Here is an 18,745-nt window from a genome sequence, read left to right on the forward strand (position 1 = left end):
GTAATTCCACATTTGCGGCAATAATAAGAAGCCCATATTTTGTTCTCCCAAATTGTTGTTATTTCTTTGCTTTTGTTATGTGTTTGTGGTATTAAGGGGAGCACCCTTCATAAAGTGGTATCAGAGCGGGAGCTCCTGAGTGTGTAAACAGATTGCCAATTGAGAGACAATTTGCACCAAGACTGTGGTTTGGGTTGAGCGTGTGGACAGATCACCAATTGTTAGGCAGTTTGCACTAGAGTTTTACCAGAAGCACAAAAATGCATCCACGAAGAGTGTAGTGAAAGAGTCATAGGTGTTACACCTGAGGACTTTAAAGCCCTCCAGAGACATATGCAAGCATTGGAAGAACAAATGTGCACAAGAATAAATCTTGCCATAAGAGATGAAAGTGAAGATGAAGAAGAAGCAAATGTTGAAGAGACAATTTTTTACCCAGAAGAAGAGATATTTTTTAGGGTCATTTCCAAGATTGGAAAAAGACCTAAGTTTGAGGTTCTCACATTTTCAAGAAATCTTAACCCTAAGGAGTTGATCGATTGGATCAATGAATTAGAGGAATCCTCTGAGTATGAAGATATTGAAGATCCAGATAGGGTCAAATTTTTGGAGGCCAAATTGACGTGTCATGCAAAGATCTAGTGGCAATAGATCCAGTTGGAGTGAAATATGAGAGAAAAGGACAAAATCACAAGATGGGATCAAATGATAGCTAAATTGAAGCAACAATTCATTCTTGTGGATTACGAGTTTGATCTATTAACGAAAATGCAAGGGTTAAAGCAAGCGGGAAGATCTGTTTAAGAGTATACTAAAGAGTTCTACCGAGTACTTATCAGAATAGGCCATGCAGACGCTGACAAGGAGAAAGTTGTATGTTATCTTACTGGGTTGAGGCCAAGCATTCAAGAGGAATTGAGTCTGGCCCAAATGAACAATATTGAAGAGGCGTACCAGTTTGTCCTGAGGGTTGAGGACAAGCTGAACAATAAGTTTGATAACAAAAATAGTAGAAGACGTCGCGATGGAGATCTAGCGGACAGTCTTATGGAGGCCAAAATGATGATGAGAAGAACAAGGATGAGACCAACAGTAGCAGCTAGAACCAGAGCGAAAACAATTCCAATCGTTTCAATGATTATAATAATAGAGATCAGAGAGGAAGAGGAAGAGGGAAAGGACCTGGAAGAGGAGGTTTCTGTGGAAAATGTTTTCACTGCGGCAAAGAAGGGCATAGAGCGTTTGAGTGTTCTCAGCACCAAGGAAGGATTGATAGAAGGACTAAAGGAAAAACCAGAGTTGCGCATGTTGATGAAGATGCCAAATCATCACATTTTGAAGATGTTGAAAGAGGAGAAGTCCTAGTTAACAAAAGAGTATTGTTAAGTGGTGAGAATGAACCCGATCAAAGGAGGAATTTGTTTTGCACAAGGTGCAAGTGTGAAGAAAAGTGTTGTGATGTGATCATTGATGGTGGAAGTATTGACAATTTGATATCAAAAAACGCTGAAGCGCAGAAAAACCTGCATCCATACCGTATTGCTTGGGTACAGAATGACCACAAGGTCATGGTCAATGAGCAGTGCCTAGTGAAGTTCAAGATTGTAAGCTACCAGGATGAGGTTCTTTGTGATGTCATACCTATGGACATGTCATCTGTTGTTGGGTAGGCCATGGCAATTTGACAAGCATATTGTGCATGATGGGCATGCAAATATCTACACTCTGACAAAGGATGGAGTGAAACATAAGCTGAAGCCATTGAAGGAGAAAGAAGAAAAGGTATGTAGTGCTGCCCGAATATGTTTTGCTGATGGAAAGGAGTTTCTCAAGGATGTGAGGCGTGAGCATATGTGTTGTGTTGTAATTCCAAAAGATGGTAAAGGTAAAGTAGAGGAGGTACCTGCAGAAGTGGCAAATTTGTTGGTGGAGTTTCCAGATATAGTGTCAGATAATGTACCTTATGGATTACCCCCAATGAGGAAGATCAGTCATCAAATGGACTTGATTCTAGTAGCCAATTTGCCAAAGAAGGCAGTGCACAAAATGACACTAGCAGAAAGTGAGGAGTTGAACAGAAAAGTGCATGAGTTGTTGCAAAAGGGGTTGATTCAAGAGAGTCTGAATCTATGTGTTGTACTAGTAGTATTGACACCTAAGAAGAATGGAGAATGGAGGATGTGTACAGATTCTCGAGCTATCAACAAGATCACAATCAAGTACAGATTTTCATTACCGTGGATGGATGGTATTATGGACTATTTGAGTAGAGCTGTATATTTTACAAAGATAGATCTGAAGAGTGGCTGTACCATCAGACTCGCATCAAAGAAGGAGATGAGTGGAAGATTGTCTTCAAGAAAAAGGAAGAATTGTACAAGTGGTTAGTCATGCCTTTTGGGCTAACCAATGCACCAAGCACTTTCATGACACCCATGAGTAAGCTACCAAAGGAGTTTCTAGGTAAGTTTGTCATTGTTTACCTAGATGACATTTTGATCTTTAGTAAGACATTGGAGGAGCATTTGATGCAAATTCGTAAGGTGTTTGACAAGTAGAGGGAGGAAAAAGTGCTGATAAACTTGAAGAAGTGTAGTTTTGTGAAGAAGTTGGTGTACTTGGGATTTGTACTATCAGCAGAAAGTCTAAAAAATGGACCCTAAGAAACTAAAGGCTATCCTCGAATGGCCTACTCCAAAGAGTGCAACAGAGGTAAGATATTTTCATGAACTGGCTAGTTTTTACAGAATATTTATTGGAGGTTTTAGCAATATTTGTGGACCTTTGACCAAAACAATGAGAGAAGATAGGAAAGAATTTAAGTGAACTATAGGTACAGATAAGAGTTTTAATCTATTGAAACAGAAAGTTACAAAGCAACTTGTTCTAGCACTTCCAAATTTTAATAAGGTGTTGCAAGTAGACTGTGATGCTAGTGGTACTGCAATAGGAGTTGTTTTGAGCCAAGAAGGTGGACCTGTTGCTTATTTCAATGAGAAGTTGAATGATGCTAAAAGAAAATATTCTGTTTATGATCAAGATTTTTATGTTATAGTTCCAACATTGAAGAAGTGGAGACACTATCTTCTTCCTAAGGAGTTAGTTTTGTATATTGATCATCAAGCTTTGAATATTTGAATAGCCAAGGCAAATTGAACCAAAGGCATTTGAAATGGGTTGAATTTTTGTAGAGTTATACATTTTTTTTGAGACACAGGAGTGGGAAGTCTAACAAAGTTGCAGATGCTCTTACTAAAAGACAGCTTTTGCTGACAGAAATACAGATTGGGTGGATGGGTTCAAGAAAGTCAAGAATTTGTATCCAAAGGATCCTGATTTTGGCGAAGCTTGGAAGGCTTGTACACAACCCGTTACACTTGACAGGACAAAGTGGTTAGATTTCATAATCCAAGATGCTATGTTGTTCAAAGGAAGTCAGTTGTGCATTCCTAGAAGTTCTATGAGGAAGAATCTCATCAAGGAGAAGTGCAGTGGACAATTGGCTAGACATTTTGGAAGAGATAAAACCATTGCTTTGGTTGTTGAGAATTATTACTGGCCACCGTTGCAACAAGGTGTGGAGAAGTTTGTATAGAGTTGCAAAGTATGTCAAATGGCAAAGAGAGTGAAGCAAGATACGGGTTTGTATCAGCCATTACCTGTACTAGAGAAGCCATGGGAGGATGTCAGTATGGATTTTGTTCTTGGTTTGTCAAGGACTCAGCGAGGGCATGATTCAATATTTGTGGACAGATTTTCAAAGATGGCACACTTTATTCCCTACAAGAAGACTAGTGATGTTGTTCATGTGTCGGAGTTGTTTTCAGAGAAGTGGTGAGACTACATGATCTACCAAAGAGTATAGTTTCATATCAAGATACCAATTTTTTTAGGTATTATGACGTACATTGTGGAAGAAATTGAAGACAAACTTGAAGTTCCGTTCATCACATCATCCACAGACTAATGGACAAGCAGAAGTTGTCAATCGAAGTTTGGGGAATTTGCTGATATGTTTGGTTGAAGATAAGCCAAAAGGCTGGAATTTGATTTTACCACAAGCAGAATTTGCATACAATAATTATGTCAACAGGAGTACTGGTAAATCACCATTCTAGATTGTATATGGGAGCACTCCCAGAAATGCTTCTGAATTAAGACAGTTGGATAAAGAAGAAATAAGTAGTCCGGAAACGGAAGATTTTGGTGAACATTTGAAGAACATCCATGAGGAGGTGAAACACATTACAAAGATAAATATGCAGTACAAGGCTAAGGAAGTGTAATGTCCCTATTTTTGGAGGAGTTAATTATTAACTTAATAAAGTGATATATTTTATAAAGTCATTAAATAAAACAATCTTCTAGAGGTTGCTAGAAGAAGAGGAGAAAAAATTAAAAAGGAGGCCGACCTATTGAGAAAAAAAGAATAAATAGGCATTGAGGGCTCATTGCCTATCATCGAGATTTATTATTGATTTTTGCTTATGTGCGTTGTGGAGTCTAGGGTTTCTGCAAGTAGTCACAATTGGTCATTGAGAACGAAAACTCTCAATTGGTACGCAATTTTGAAGGTGTGAAAGATCACCTAAATTATTGCAGCTGTGGGAAGGATATTTCAATCCTTTCACTTGTGCTTAATTGCTGGTTTGGAGTTTCAAGTGGAGTTGCACTTTCACCATATCATCTTCAGCAGTCAGTCTCCAGTATCTGATCAATCCAGGTTCTTCATTTCAGTTTGTAGTTGTAATAAATTCTCAATTGTATACAGCCAGTTAGGGTTGTCTATAATGTGCCATGTCATAATGTTTCAGTGCTGAAAATTGCCATATCATTTGTAAAAACATTTGGTTTTCATTGAATGAATACATTGGCACTATTATTTCCTTATAATATACTTCAGCAGTGTATTAAATTTAGGGTGTTGTTTAGTGGCCTATTGGAAAGGGTCATTAGAGTGGTATCAGAGCGGTTTCCTGCCAGCCTGATAGGGTTTATGCAGCCAATTTAGTTTACAAAAGAACCAACATAACTAAGAATATGGCTGAGAGACATTCTCAAAGCCCACCCAAAACTATGCATGATGATGAGACTTTATAGCTCTACAATCAATAGAGGCAAGTACACAGGCAATGATGGTTATGATGCAACATTTGATTGGGGAAAATAGGAGAAATAATCATAATAATGACCAGGATGACAGAAGCATAGCAGGATCACAACATAGGACACGGTCTGGAACAGTTGACAGACCCACACGTCTTACATTCAGGGAAGAAACTCCAACACGCACTCCTGATGCTATGGTAACAGATATTGTAGATGAACTCCGACAAAAGAGGAATGAGTGGGATTCATTACCAGGATATGTACAGGATGGATGGACTTTTGACAGGTACCTAAACTACAAAGCTGCCAGGCAGAAGCAAGCAGATAAACACAGTGAGTTGCAACAAGACACCAACAAGTTGGTATTACCCACATTTGATAGCAGTGGAAAAATGACTGCTCGTGCTTGGATTCATAAGGTGGACACTTTCCTATCTCTGAAGACTATGACAGAATTTGAAGCACTCAAGTATGCCACTTTACACTTAGATGGGGCAGCACATGATTGGTGGACACATGGCATGATCACATTGCAACACAATCAGGTAACCACTTATCAGGAGTTTGTGGATAGATTGATAAAAAGGTTTGATAAAAAAAATCCTAAAGTTTATTTCTGGGAGTTAGCCCAGTTGAGACAATCAGGAGGCTTAGAACAATTTATCAATGACTTCCAAAAGCTTGCAGTGATGGTGCCTGACATATCAGAAAGGAGGCTAGTCATTTTATTCACAGAGGGATTAACTGAACCACTCAAGGGGTGGGTAAAGGTCTTTGATCCTCCTACATTACAAGAAGCCATGAAGAAAGCCCGCAATATGGAACTTGCAGCTCCAGCAAATCGGTTTAGTTCAAAGGGTTCTTCATCATTTAGAGATAACAAAGGGGAATTCAGCAAGGGTAAAGAGAAGGTTAGTGACTCAAAAGGCAAGCCAACTGCACCTTGGGATAAGGAAACGCTTAATGACCTACGTAGGAAGAAGCTATTCTTCTTTTGCAAAGGTCCGTATGAGTTTGGTCATGATTGTCCTATGAGGCCTAAGGGGAAGGCTAACCGGGTGATGTGGGCTTATTACGAAGGTTCAAATTCAGACATCTTAGAGCACCATGATGAGGATCCTGATGAGGCAGAGGGTGAACAAGAGGTAGATAGTGCTGAGAAAAAAGAGGCTCCAGAGCTACATTTACAGGAGGCACGTCTGTCTAGTATTCAAAGAGAGGGATCTTTCAGATTTCGGGGAGTCTTGGCAAGACAGAAGGTTATTACTCTGTTGGATACAGGTGCCACGCATAATTTCATCGATGCACGATTCGTGGAGAGGCGTGGACTCATTACTGAGGAGTTTGAGGGACTGAGAGTCAAGGTAGCCGATGGATATACTCTTCGTTGTGACAGGATGGTGCGAGATCTACCTTTGTGCCTAAACAACTATGAGTTTAAGGCAGACTATCATGTGGTCAACATGGGTGACATGGACATAGTACTTGGGATGCAATGGCTACATTCTTTGAAGGAGGTTACCTTGAGATTGGAGGATATGGAGATACGATTCGTAGTGGATGGCAGGACTCATGTGCTAAAGGCTATCCGTAATGTTGATGTTAGGACTATCTCATTTAGGCGGTTGGAGAGATTAGCCAGGCATAATAATATAGAGTGGGCAGCAATATGCGCCTTGATGCCTACCCAGGAGGAGCAAAATAAGACTAAATATCATCCAAATATTCAGAAATTGAGAATCAAGTATGAAAAGGTATTCAGTGAGATTCCACCAGGCATGCCACCAGACAGAGGTATAGAGCACATTATCGAGTTGGAGGAAGGCGCTAAGCCTATCATGATTACACCATACCGGCACCCAAAATGACTCAAAGATGAGATCTCGAGGACCATCAAGGAGTTGCTAGCAATGGGACACATCAGACCAAGTAAGTCACCTTTTGCATCTTTTGTTGTTTTGGTAAAAAAGAAGGATGGAACTCTACAAATGTGTATGATTATAGGGTGTTGAATAAGAGAACTATAAAGAACAAGTATCCCATCCCACGCATCGATGAGCTGATAGACGAATTGCATGGGGCTTGTTATTTCACAAAAATTGATTTGAGATCAGGCTATCACCAGATCAGAGTTCGAGAGCAGGATATTGAAAAAACTGCTTTCAGATGTCATTGTGGGCATTTTGAGTTTGTAGTGATGCCTTTTGGTTTGACTAATGCACCTGCCACTTTTCAGTCTACTATGAACAAGGTATTCCACCATCAGTTGAGGAAATTTGCGCTAGTATTCTTCGATGATATTTTGATCTATAGTAGGACATGGCAGGAACATTTAGAGCACTTGGAGACAGTATTGAGCATTTTACAGAGGGAGTCCTTGTATGCCAAGGAGTCCAAATGTGATTGGGGGATGACAGAACTGTTGTATCTTGGACACATCATTAGTGCAGAAGGAGTGCGAATGGATCCTGAAAAGATTCGCACTATTGTTGATTGGCCACCACCAGAGAACCTTACACAGTTAAGAGGGTTCCTTGGTCTATGTGGATTCTATCGCAGGTTTGTCAATGGCTACTCACGACATGCAGCACCCATGGCAGATTTGTTGAAGAAAGGGGGATTTGTGTGGACTCAAGAGGCACAAGACTGTTTTATGCGGTTCAAGGAAATAATGACTACATGCCCAGTATTAGCATTGCCTGATTTCACGAAGCCATTTGAGCTTCAATGTGATGCTTCTGGAGAGGGAGTTGGTGCTGTACTCATGCAGGACAAGCATCCTATAGCTTATGAGAGAAGGAAACTCAGAGGGCCTGAGAGATCATTCAGCATATATGATAAGGAGATGTTGGCCATCATGCATGCCTTGGCCAAATTCAGACAGTATCTTGTGGGCAGCAAATTTTGTATTAAAACTGATCATAATAGTTTGAGGCACTTTTTGGGACAGCGGGACCTGAATGATCGTCAGCAGAAGTGGGTGAGTAAGTTACAGGCATATGATTTTGATATAACATATGTTAAGGGGACACAAAATATTGTTGCAGATGCTTTATCCCGTAGGCTACACCTCACTTCTATGATTCAGATATTAGAGGATTGGCGACACTTGATTGTAGCAGAATATGCCAAAGACACGTGGGCCTCTACTATAGTGGAGGGAACAACAATCGACACCAGATACACTCTCATAGATGATTTGATCATTTATATGAACAGGATTTACTTAGTCCCAAGATCGAAAGTGAAGCAGTTGATTTTGAGAGCATTCCATAATTCACCTACAGCAGGCCATCCTGGGTATTAATTAGACTTACAGGCTAGTACAACGGTTCACTTGGAAGGGACTTAAGGCTGATGTTTTGCAGTATGTGCATGAGTGTCATGTTTGCCAATAGAATAAACAAGAGCACACTTATCCAGCAAGGCTCCTACAGCCACTTCCTATTCCTGACAGGAAGTGGGAGTGCATCTCTATGGATTTTATCAGGCGCTTGCGCCCAAGGCCGCAATTGTATTTATTTGGTGGTGGATAGGCTAACAAAATATGCTCACTTCTTCGCTATCGCTACTACATACTCAGCAACTCAGGTGGCAAAGGTCTTCTTCAAGGAGGTTTTTAGATTACATGGTTTGCCTCAGAGCATTGTGAGTGACAGGGATAGCCGCTTCATGAGTCACTTTTGGCAGAAGATATTTCAATTGTGTGGCACTGAGCTTACACCTAGCACCAGTTATCACCCACAGACCGATGGTCAGACGGAGATTGTAAACAAATGGGTGGAAGGGTATTTGAGGAATTTTGTGGCAAATCAACAGTGAGCTTGGGTCAAATGGATATATCTCTGTGAGTATTGTTACAATACTACATATCATATGACTATACAAATGACACCCTTCATGGCACTTTATGGTTATGAGGCACCTAGTTTCTTAGATTTGTTGTTGGGAGACAGTCGAGTACCCCATGCAGGTGAACTATTACAAGAAAGTAAGGATATAGTTGCTACTCTCAGAGACAACATTGCTAGAGCTCAAAACCAACAAAAGCAGTATGCAGACAAGAAGAGGACTGAGCATAGTTTTGAGGTAAATGATATGGTTTACCTCATGTTGTAGCCATATAAGCAGTCCACTCTCAAGAAGAGTGGTGCAGAGAAACTCAAGCCACGCTATTATGGACCATTCAGGATCATTAGGCGAGTGGGTGAGGTGGCTTATGAGTTGGAGCTTCCCACAGATAGTAGAGTGCACAATGTGTTTCATGTATCACGCCTCAAAAAGGCGTTGGGTCAGAATGTGATGCCTTATGCAGTATTACCTCCCTTGGATGATGAGGGGAAACTGATCTTAGTGCCAGAATCCATTCTGGATAGTAGAGAGAAGCAGCTTCACAGGAGAGTAATCAGAGAGTATTTGGTTAAGTGGAAAAATTTACCTGTTGAAGATGCTACTTGGGAGGGAGAAGTGATTTTGCAGCATCCAGCATTAAGATTGCTTGAGGCCAAGCAATTTTAGGAGGGGCGGACCTGTAATGTCCCTATTTTTGGAGGAGTTAATTATTACCTTAATAAAGTGATATATTTTATAAAGTCATTAAATAAAACAATCTTCTAGAGGTTGCTGGAAGAAGCGGAGAAAAAATTAAAAAGGAGGCCGACCTATCAAGAAAAAATAAATAAATAGGCCTTGAGGGCTCATTGCCTATCATCGAGATTTATTATTGATTTTTGGTTATGTGCGTTGTGGAGCCTAGGGTTTCTGCAAGTAGTCACAATTGGCCATTGAGAACGAAAACTCTCAATTGGTACGCAATTTTGAGGGTGTGAAAGATCACTTGAATTATTGCAGCTGTGGGAAGGATATTTCAGTCCTTTCACTTGTGCTTAATTGCTAGCTTGGAGTTTCAAGTGGAGTTGCACTTTCACCATATCATCTTCAGCAGTCAGTCTCCAGTATCTGATCAATCCAGGTTCTTCATTTCAGTTTGTAGTTGTAAGAAGTTCTCAATTGTATACAGCCAGCTACGGTTGTCTGTAATGTGCCATGTCATAATGTTTCAATGCTGAAAATTGCCATATCATTTGTAAAAACATTTGGTTTTCATTGAATGAATACATTGGCACTATTATTTCCTTATTTCAGCAATATACTTCAGCAGTGTATTAAATTTAGGGATTTGTTTAGTGGCCTATTGGGAAGGGTCATTACAGGAAGATGTGAAAAGGTGGTAAAAGGAATTTCATATTGGATTCCGGAAAGGGGTTATAATAGCCAATCAAAGCAATTGTTTGAAAGTTATGGCCTTTCGAAGTTGGGTCCAACCAAAATTTCCAAAATAGGTGTCAAAGGTGTATCAGGCCGACCCGATATGTGATTTTAGAGTTAGTCGGTCTCAAGGATTAAGGTTTGATGTCTAGAAACTTCTCGGGTGGTGTAAAATGTCTTTATAAGGAGTGCCCATATATTGTCTAGGACCACTGTGGGTGATAGTTTGCAGCTCTGTGTTGCAAATTATTGTAAGGAGGGTGCCCATGTGGGTTTGCATATTGTATTTCAAAATTCTATAATTTCACATTTGCGGCAATAATAAGACCATATTTTGTTCTCGCAAATTGTTATTTCTTTGTTTTTGTTATGTGTTTGTCGTATTAAGGGGAGCGCCCTTCATCATCCTCAATGGCACCATCAACTTCTGCCACCTTCGTCGAGGATGGAGGGACATCCCAGTGCTGGCTATTTGTTGATTCGACTATTTATGTTCAATGCTTGATGTTACAATTCAATGCAATGTTCAAGTGTTTAATCGTTTACATCTTTATATCTTAAATTGCAATAATCTATTCATAATTAACATTTAAGTACTAGATGCATTGTATAGCATATACAACCCCACCTGTTCCCCGCCATCCCCAAATTAAGGCCCCTTTGTTCCCCTATCCTGGAAACTCCCCCCCCCCCCCCAACGTTTCGTCATCCCCCCATCCCTCAGGATGTTGTAACTATGGTCACCTCATAAAGTATTTACCATGAGTTTTTTCTTTCCAAACTATCTTAATTATGTCAACCCAATAGTTATTCCCTTGTCTCCCAAAGTTAATGAATTACTTCATTCCATTTTTTATTTAGTCTCTTGTATTAGGTCACATGTATAGCCCCTTTAGTCCCTAAACCTTATTATCTTATATAGTACATTGTATGATAGTCACAAGTTATAGCCCCCACTCTCGACCAATGCGATTACCATCAGTTATTATTTTGTTGAAAATTAACATCAATTTATTATAGGTCTTAATATGAATATGGTTTGCTATTATTGAAATTGATTATTATTGTTATTAATATTATCCATTTTATATTATTTATTATTATTATTAAGATTAATATTATATTAATCTTATTATTAATAATTATCAATTAAAATTAATAAATATTAATTTAGTATTAATTAATATTAATAATTATTAGCATTATATTTAACAATTATTGATTTGATTGATGTAAGAATTCATATATTTAGTAATTAAACAAAATTTAAATTAAATCTATTCGTTTAGAAATATGTTTGCATTGTTAGGTAGGGTTAATGATAGTCTATCACTCCCAAATTTGCTTATCCTCGAGCGACAATATATATTCTACTTATTATTTAATAAGCAAAATGGTTGAATAAAAGTAAAAGCAATATTTCTCTTATTTACAAGAGAAAAGCTTTCAGATCATCTCATAGGGTTGCTTGTTTTAGTTTGCTCAACACTAGATTTGCATGATACTATGCTTATGATTCATCTCTCTAGTTACTCTATTATTCCAGATAAAGAAAATAGAGTAGAAACTTAAAAACATAAGCATGTATATTTGAAGACATGAAGTATACACACTAATGCATGAAGGCAAAGAGCAGACACAAAGTATATGCATTGATACATAATAACATGAAGAATACACAAAGTATACACATAATACATTATTAGATTCATTCTTATTGATTAGAAAATGAAGAGGGCTAAATGCATCTTGCATAATCAATCATGATTTAGTTTGGTAGGAAAGCCTCCAAAGGGCGCTTGCAAACTCCTCAACCCAACTAGTCCAAGAGCATGTAGCATCCCAGTAAGCAAGAATGTCCCTCTGACAATTCCACCCCTTGGGGTAGCGTACTTAGCTGTGGGAATAGATAAATTGGCATTCTCTAATCTACTTTGTCCATCCCTTTTGATTAATGACAAGATTCAAAATATACACATGATCAAGGTCATCTATTTATAATATACATGATTAATTCTTTATGTATTTATATAAATATTATTTCAGGTATATGTGTATGTATGTTCATATTTCTAAATGTATGTCTATACATTGAGAAATATGTTTGCATTGTCCATTAGGGCTCATGATAGTCTATCACTCCCAAATTTGCTTATCCTCGAGTGACAATATATATTCTACTTATGATTTAATGAGCGGAATGGGTCACTAAACTTAAAACAATATTTCTCTTATTTACAAGAGAAAAGCCTTTAGATCATCTTATAGGGTTGGCTGTTTCAGTTTTCCCAACACTAGATTTGCACAATACTACGCTTATGATTCATCTCTCTAGTTACTCTATTATTCTAGATAGAGAAAATAGAGTATACACTTAAAAACATATGCATGTTATAATGCTGTTAAAGATATCCAGTTTTGGGCTAATGTTTGTGAAATACTGATTCACCACCACAACCCCCCCCGCCCTTCAATATTTCCTATTTCTAACAAGGTTTTCCCGTAAACATTTTTCTATTTGATTAGACAAGGGAAGCTTAAAACTATATTCATAGACCAAACCAGATAGAAGAGCTAGCCTATGCTACCAACACAAGTGCACTCATGTTAACATTTCAATTTAACATACTGCTGCTATGAAATAATTTTGATTATTAAAAGATCAACCAGTTCATCTACAGCTCCTTGGTTTTCTATCTGAATATGTATTAGTAATATATGAATACAGAAATTAATTAAAAAGCATCTAATTTCAAATTATAGGATGGAGTTGATATCTAAGCCTGGGGACATGATTACCATACAACAAAGTTTGTTTGTCTCAGTTACTTCTTCCATATACAAACAGAATAAAAGCCGAATTCTACACATAAAAATGTCCAACTAAATAAAGTGTCATACCCATCATGATCCAGATCAAGCATTTTGAAAGCAGCTGAAATATCCGAATCAGGAACACTCAAGAGAGTTACAAAAAAGATATACCTGTTTTGCAGAATAAAACATGTGAGCATACAATATGCTAAGACAAACATAAAATTTATCATTGTTTCAAAAGTAAATGGAAAAAAACTAGAATCTCACAATGACTAAAAGAATTACTACACAGACCAAACATATCAGTTGAACCATGACAGCATCACGCAACCTACATTGCAGAAGCACCAGTTTTGAATACAGCGTTATCACATGCAATAATAGGGCCAAATTTTGTAAGGTCATAATGGCTTCATAGAAATGAGTGCCATTAATTAATTTTGACTAAAGGATATGCCCTACCCTTTGAAAGAAAATACGCACATAGACTCTCACAATGAATTTGCATGCTAGTCTCACAGTCAGAAAACACCCAAACATTGTAAAACACACCTTTAGCCAAGAGATGACTTACTCTGGAAAGGAGATAAGAACATCCTTGTTAATATCAAAAAGCTTAAAGAATTTTAATGGAGAACTAATAAGTTCTCCACCTTTAGCTGAAAGATGACTTACTCTGGAAAGGAGATAAGACCATCTTCATCAATGTCAAAAAGCTTAAAGAATGTTGATGGAGAGCAGATAAGTTCTCCAGGTGGTCGTTCCCCTCTTAAACATCCATCTCTAACTACATCTGAGTCTGATGGTGGAAATACAGGAACAACGGCTCGCATTAGATCAGCGGGAGTCATAAGAGATTCTCCATCAGGACCTTGGATCGAAGCAAAGTACTCAAATACCTGATGCAAATGGAGTTGACAGCATTAAAGTAGCTTCAATAATCTTAAAGTGATGACAGAGAGACCATAAATCAGTATATAAGCAAATATCTCTCAAAAATAGTAAAGCACAGTATGAAGATTCATATTAGCCAGATGACAGCTAATGAACATAAGCATCTCTTATATCTATCAGGGGCATCAGTATGCACATTTCTCTGAATAAATTGATTGTGCTTTATCCAAAACTGAAAACAGCATATATATGAAAAACTAGTACAACCATTCAGTATTCCCACAGTCGATAATCTTTCATCAGGATGAGTATGACCTTCAATAGACATGGTATGTCTACAACAATGATTAGTTGAATTTCTTGGTGTAACTGTGCAAAAGGTTTTTGCATCAACATTTTTTATTATACTCCATGATGCATCGTCAAGATGTGGAAGAGCTTGAAATTCCTTTTCCGGAACCATACCAGATTTTAACCTTCTCTCTATTATCTTATATACTTCTGACCAGCACTGGTGAAAAGCACAGAGAAATACCTTTTCTGGAGAACTTCGCAACCTTATTCTCTTTTCATAGTTGAAGAAAACCCTTCGCCTGTATGAATCTTCAATTCAAAAAAACAAGATTGTCATCAGTATACTGTTGATACATATTTAAACAAACCCGTCATCAGAAGTTTAAAAAATCATTGTTGGCCATAGTTTCACCTGCCCTGTCTTCAATTCTGTCTCTGATGAGTGGTATTTCTGGAAATATGAGAGATGATTTAATAGGAGGAAATGGCAGGGTTATATGAATTCAATACACAGGGAACTAGGGCCTCAAATTAACCTGAGGTGTTTTCCTTACCATTAGTGCTTTTTCTTGTCATAATGCTAACAATCCTCTGAAAACCCCTGAAAGGAATGCAAGAATAGAAAAGCATAACCAACTCAAGATGAAAACAAGTAGCTCAGGCATCAATAAAATGCACACAAAAATCAAAGACAGATACAAAAACAGATAGCAAGGATTCTATGAGTTTCAAGTTTCAACACCAAAAATAAGGTCACTATACTGCTGACACCCAAATACTAAACTGCTACCCTGTGCAAAACCCACCATATATCATCAGTCGACACATCTAATTTGTAGTTTCCAGCAATATAGACTAAAAATCTGTATATAAAAAGATAAGTAGTAATTAAAAACCTGCATAGAGGATGCAGCAAGAAGGAAGTGAACAGCAATAGTAAGGAATACAGCTCCAAACAAATCAGTCAATCAAATAAGATTGACATCCATAAAATTGTCTCTGGCAACTGACATTCAGGCAGGCACTATCACAGGTGAAGATAATGACTATCAGTTGGGATTACAGTCCTGTGAGATGCTGTCAGATGTAGTGAAGTTTAGGTGAATGAGAACTTGATAATACCTAACATAATGTCAAACAAATTTTCAGGTTCAAAGAAAAGCCAACAAATATTCCATGTATGTTGAACATTGAACAATAAAGATTACATTTAAACATGAAACGATGAAATAAAGTGAATGCCTGGAAAGCTGGGATAGGCGTGTGATGAATGGTGGAAAAACCTTTAAAAAGGTGAAAGAGAATTCTGATTACAGACCACTAAAAGCATCATTAATTCATTCTGTACTGCCATAATTTGGACAATTTACTAAAATGTCAACCATTATTTGCTTAAACAGTAATACAAATCAGACATAACCATGACTGCAATAGCTCAGAACAGCATTTACTGAATGATATGAAACAAGCATAAACAATGGCACAAATAAATAATGATGCACAGAAACAACATTGCCCCTTCATCTGGTCTCTGGAAGTTAATTTTTGTGCAATTGTTTGGTAAAAGTCCAAAACTAATAATACATAGAGGCTATCAAATTGATAATGGTTCAACGAAACTTTATCTCAACAATTTTGATTGCCTCTAGTATTAAATCTCAAAGATTAAATAAATAAAAGCCGAACTCTCTCTCCTTGATCATTTTCTTTCTTCCATGTATTGACTTGAGAATTCACCTTCTTGAGATGGATTGCACTTCCTTGTTGACAATTTGTCATTTTGATATTTTTTACACAAAACTGCCTGACTATGGTCTTGGATTTCAAGAGAAATTCAAGATGTTACATTCTTCCTTCTACATTTGCACTTGAACTTTTGAGGTTTTAAAACTTGAATGCCTGAACAGGACTGTTTGGAACTTGGACACCATTCGCCCTAGATCTCCATGTTTCCTGATGTTGTCTTTGGATTGGATAGATGAACCTTTGATGTTTTATCTATTCATCTCTCTTTCATGGGCAGATTTGAGATCTACAGAATGAATTTCCAATTCATTGCCTTAGTCGAATTTCAACATGATCCATGTTTTGAATGCATATCAGCAAGAGCAGAAGAATTCTCCATACTCAGGCAAATTTCAACATTTCCACGCACTATATACCTTGGGCACGAATGAGAAATTGGTAAGGATTTTGGCACTTAGGAAAAATACCTCTAGTATGGTGAATTAGCACCCTTGACCGCTTCTTAGCAAACGGAGGTGGATTTTTGTATATTTTGATCGTTCCTTGGCACCCAGGAATTTTTCAACACTAGGCCATTTTTTCCAACATTTTCATGTTCTTTCACTTTAAGCACATTTGAAGAGTCAAGGAACTTTCATATTCTTAGTTGCTTTTTTAATCTTTCCTTGGCACCTAGGGATTTTTTTTTTCTTGGCACTACAAAAATTCCCCTTCTTGGGTGATTTTTTCATTTTAAAGAAATTCCTCGCATTCTAGGAATTCCCCCTCTTGGACGAAAATGGAGCATTGTGAAGGGATTTTCAATATTGTAAAAATTCCTTGCACTTAGAAAATTCCTTCTCCTAAATGCATTTTGATAGGGGGCATTTCTTGGATCCTATGCCTAAGTTGGCTCATTCCTCTGAACTTAGAGCTTGATGCTCTATGTTTACATCTCAATCAATGCTCACTTGTTACCAACGATATACTTGCCAAAAACAGACTTACTAAAAATAAGTTGTCCAAATACAAATTTAGGCCAAGCAAGGATAATGAATCTTACTAGAAATAGGGAAATGCTAAAACTAGTAAGTTCTTCCAAACTCAAAATTTAGCCATTCGAGGCGCAATGAAACATACTGAAACTAGAAATTTCCACAAATAATAAGTTCAGCATAACACTTAAAATTTCACTAGCAATCCCTTTGAAAGATGCATTTCCTTTTCATACTTGGCCAAAGTCCTGTATCCCTCACAAAACATCCTTTTTCAAAGTCAAAAGGCAAATGACACCTAAATCCATACTTAACATGAATCATCAATGTATTTCAAGGATTGAGCGACAACACTATCTGCAAAAAAACTTGGTTATTCAGAAAAAAAGTGGGAGCCCCATTCGTAATTAAGCTGTGTGAAAAAGTTACAACATCTAACACCAATTTGAATGAATATTCCTAAACAATTCAATGATAAAAATTACTCCATATGTAAAATGATTGGGACATTACTTCCAGCCAATCAAAAGACAAGAAAGCAAACTCAAAAAGGGAGAAGAATCAAGTATTGGATCATAACCTCTTTGTCAATGATTACCTAGGAGGGTGAAAAAAAATTGATATTGTCTCATTAGACCATTAAGACCCTTCATTCCATCATGGTTAGCGATGTAGATCTCTTAACTCCAAAAGCATCTTGGACATTGTCTCGCTGCCAATCAGGGGTTTGTAGTCCCAACTAGTTTGTAGCTATAATTCACATAGAGATTACTCTCCTTGTAACGAATTATTCTCTTGAACACCTGTAGGGATGTTTCCATCTTCCCAAAGCCAATCATTTGATCTTTTATCTTATCTGCTTCACTTTTTTATTTGGATGTTGCATTATTTTCTTCTCTCTTGGCTTGTAAAAAACAAAGCTAACAAAGGGCTTGAGATTTATAATGGAACTACAGAAAGATTTTAAAAATTTCACTTATTGTGACTTCCACTCAAGAATCATAATGAACTAGAGCAGTTAATAAAGTAGTCATAGGATTCAAATGTTAGGACACAATAAATGATTAAACTTCCACGATGAGGACACAATCTAACCAAATGATAAAGTCAGAAAAGAACAACCTTAAATTCTAAAGTACTTCACAAATAATTATCCAAGAAATGGACTCAGCATAACTAAGCACATATGCTCTAGTGTACTTCAAATGTATCACCTTTCTTGTAAAATATAACCATCTGAAGCAAACCTAAACTAAAAGGAAACCTTCTCTAACGAAAGAAAAAAATTCAAACAGATAAGACTCAAAAGACCTAAATATATACTCCTAGCAAGATTTCTTAGGATGTAAAAGAGTAACATGGCATTGATTGCTGTTCAATGTCTTACAAATGTGTCTTTAAACTTCGAAAAATATTCCTTCAAAATGCGTGTTTCAAATTCAAGAAAAGCTTCACAAAACATCAACAACTAGGGCAACCCATCCAAACCATGGTTAATCCATAGTCACATCTTTCCAAGACCTCTATGATCAAATTCATAGCCTTAAAAATCAAGGGTCAAATTCAAGCAAAACTTCATGAAAAATCAACAACTAGGGAAACCCATCCAAACCATGGTTTATCCATAGTCATGTACTTCCAAA

At 37.4% G+C, this 18,745-nt stretch overlaps 1 protein-coding gene across 6 annotated transcripts in view; it reads right to left on the reverse strand.

Moving 5' to 3' along the window:
• Positions 1–18,745, reverse strand: part of LOC149556699 (calcium-binding EF hand family protein) — a 39,053-nt gene that overhangs the window by 10,759 nt on the left and 9,549 nt on the right. For 2 of the 6 annotated variants that reach the window (XR_016364746.1, XM_089831158.1), the window contains exons 2-5: positions 14,795–14,833; positions 14,624–14,691; positions 13,870–14,093; positions 13,279–13,362 (exon numbers count right to left, since the gene is read on the reverse strand). Coding sequence is in view for 2 of the 6 variants with exons in the window: in XM_089831158.1 (XP_089687284.1) it covers positions 13,279–13,362; positions 13,870–14,093; positions 14,624–14,691; positions 14,795–14,833 (415 nt within the window). In the remaining 4 variants the exon portion in view is untranslated. Of the gene's footprint in view, positions 1–13,278; positions 13,363–13,869; positions 14,094–14,623; positions 14,692–14,794; positions 14,834–14,936; positions 14,984–15,278; positions 15,505–18,745 lie in introns of those variants that run through there. The other 4 variants (XR_016364747.1, XM_089831159.1, XR_016364749.1 and 1 more) reach the window with 3 other exon arrangements.

This window comes from Cupressus sempervirens, chromosome 5, assembly GCF_028749045.1.
Source record: "Cupressus sempervirens isolate cs-2001-9-10 chromosome 5, ASM2874904v1, whole genome shotgun sequence".
NCBI lineage: Eukaryota > Viridiplantae > Streptophyta > Pinopsida > Cupressales > Cupressaceae > Cupressus > Cupressus sempervirens.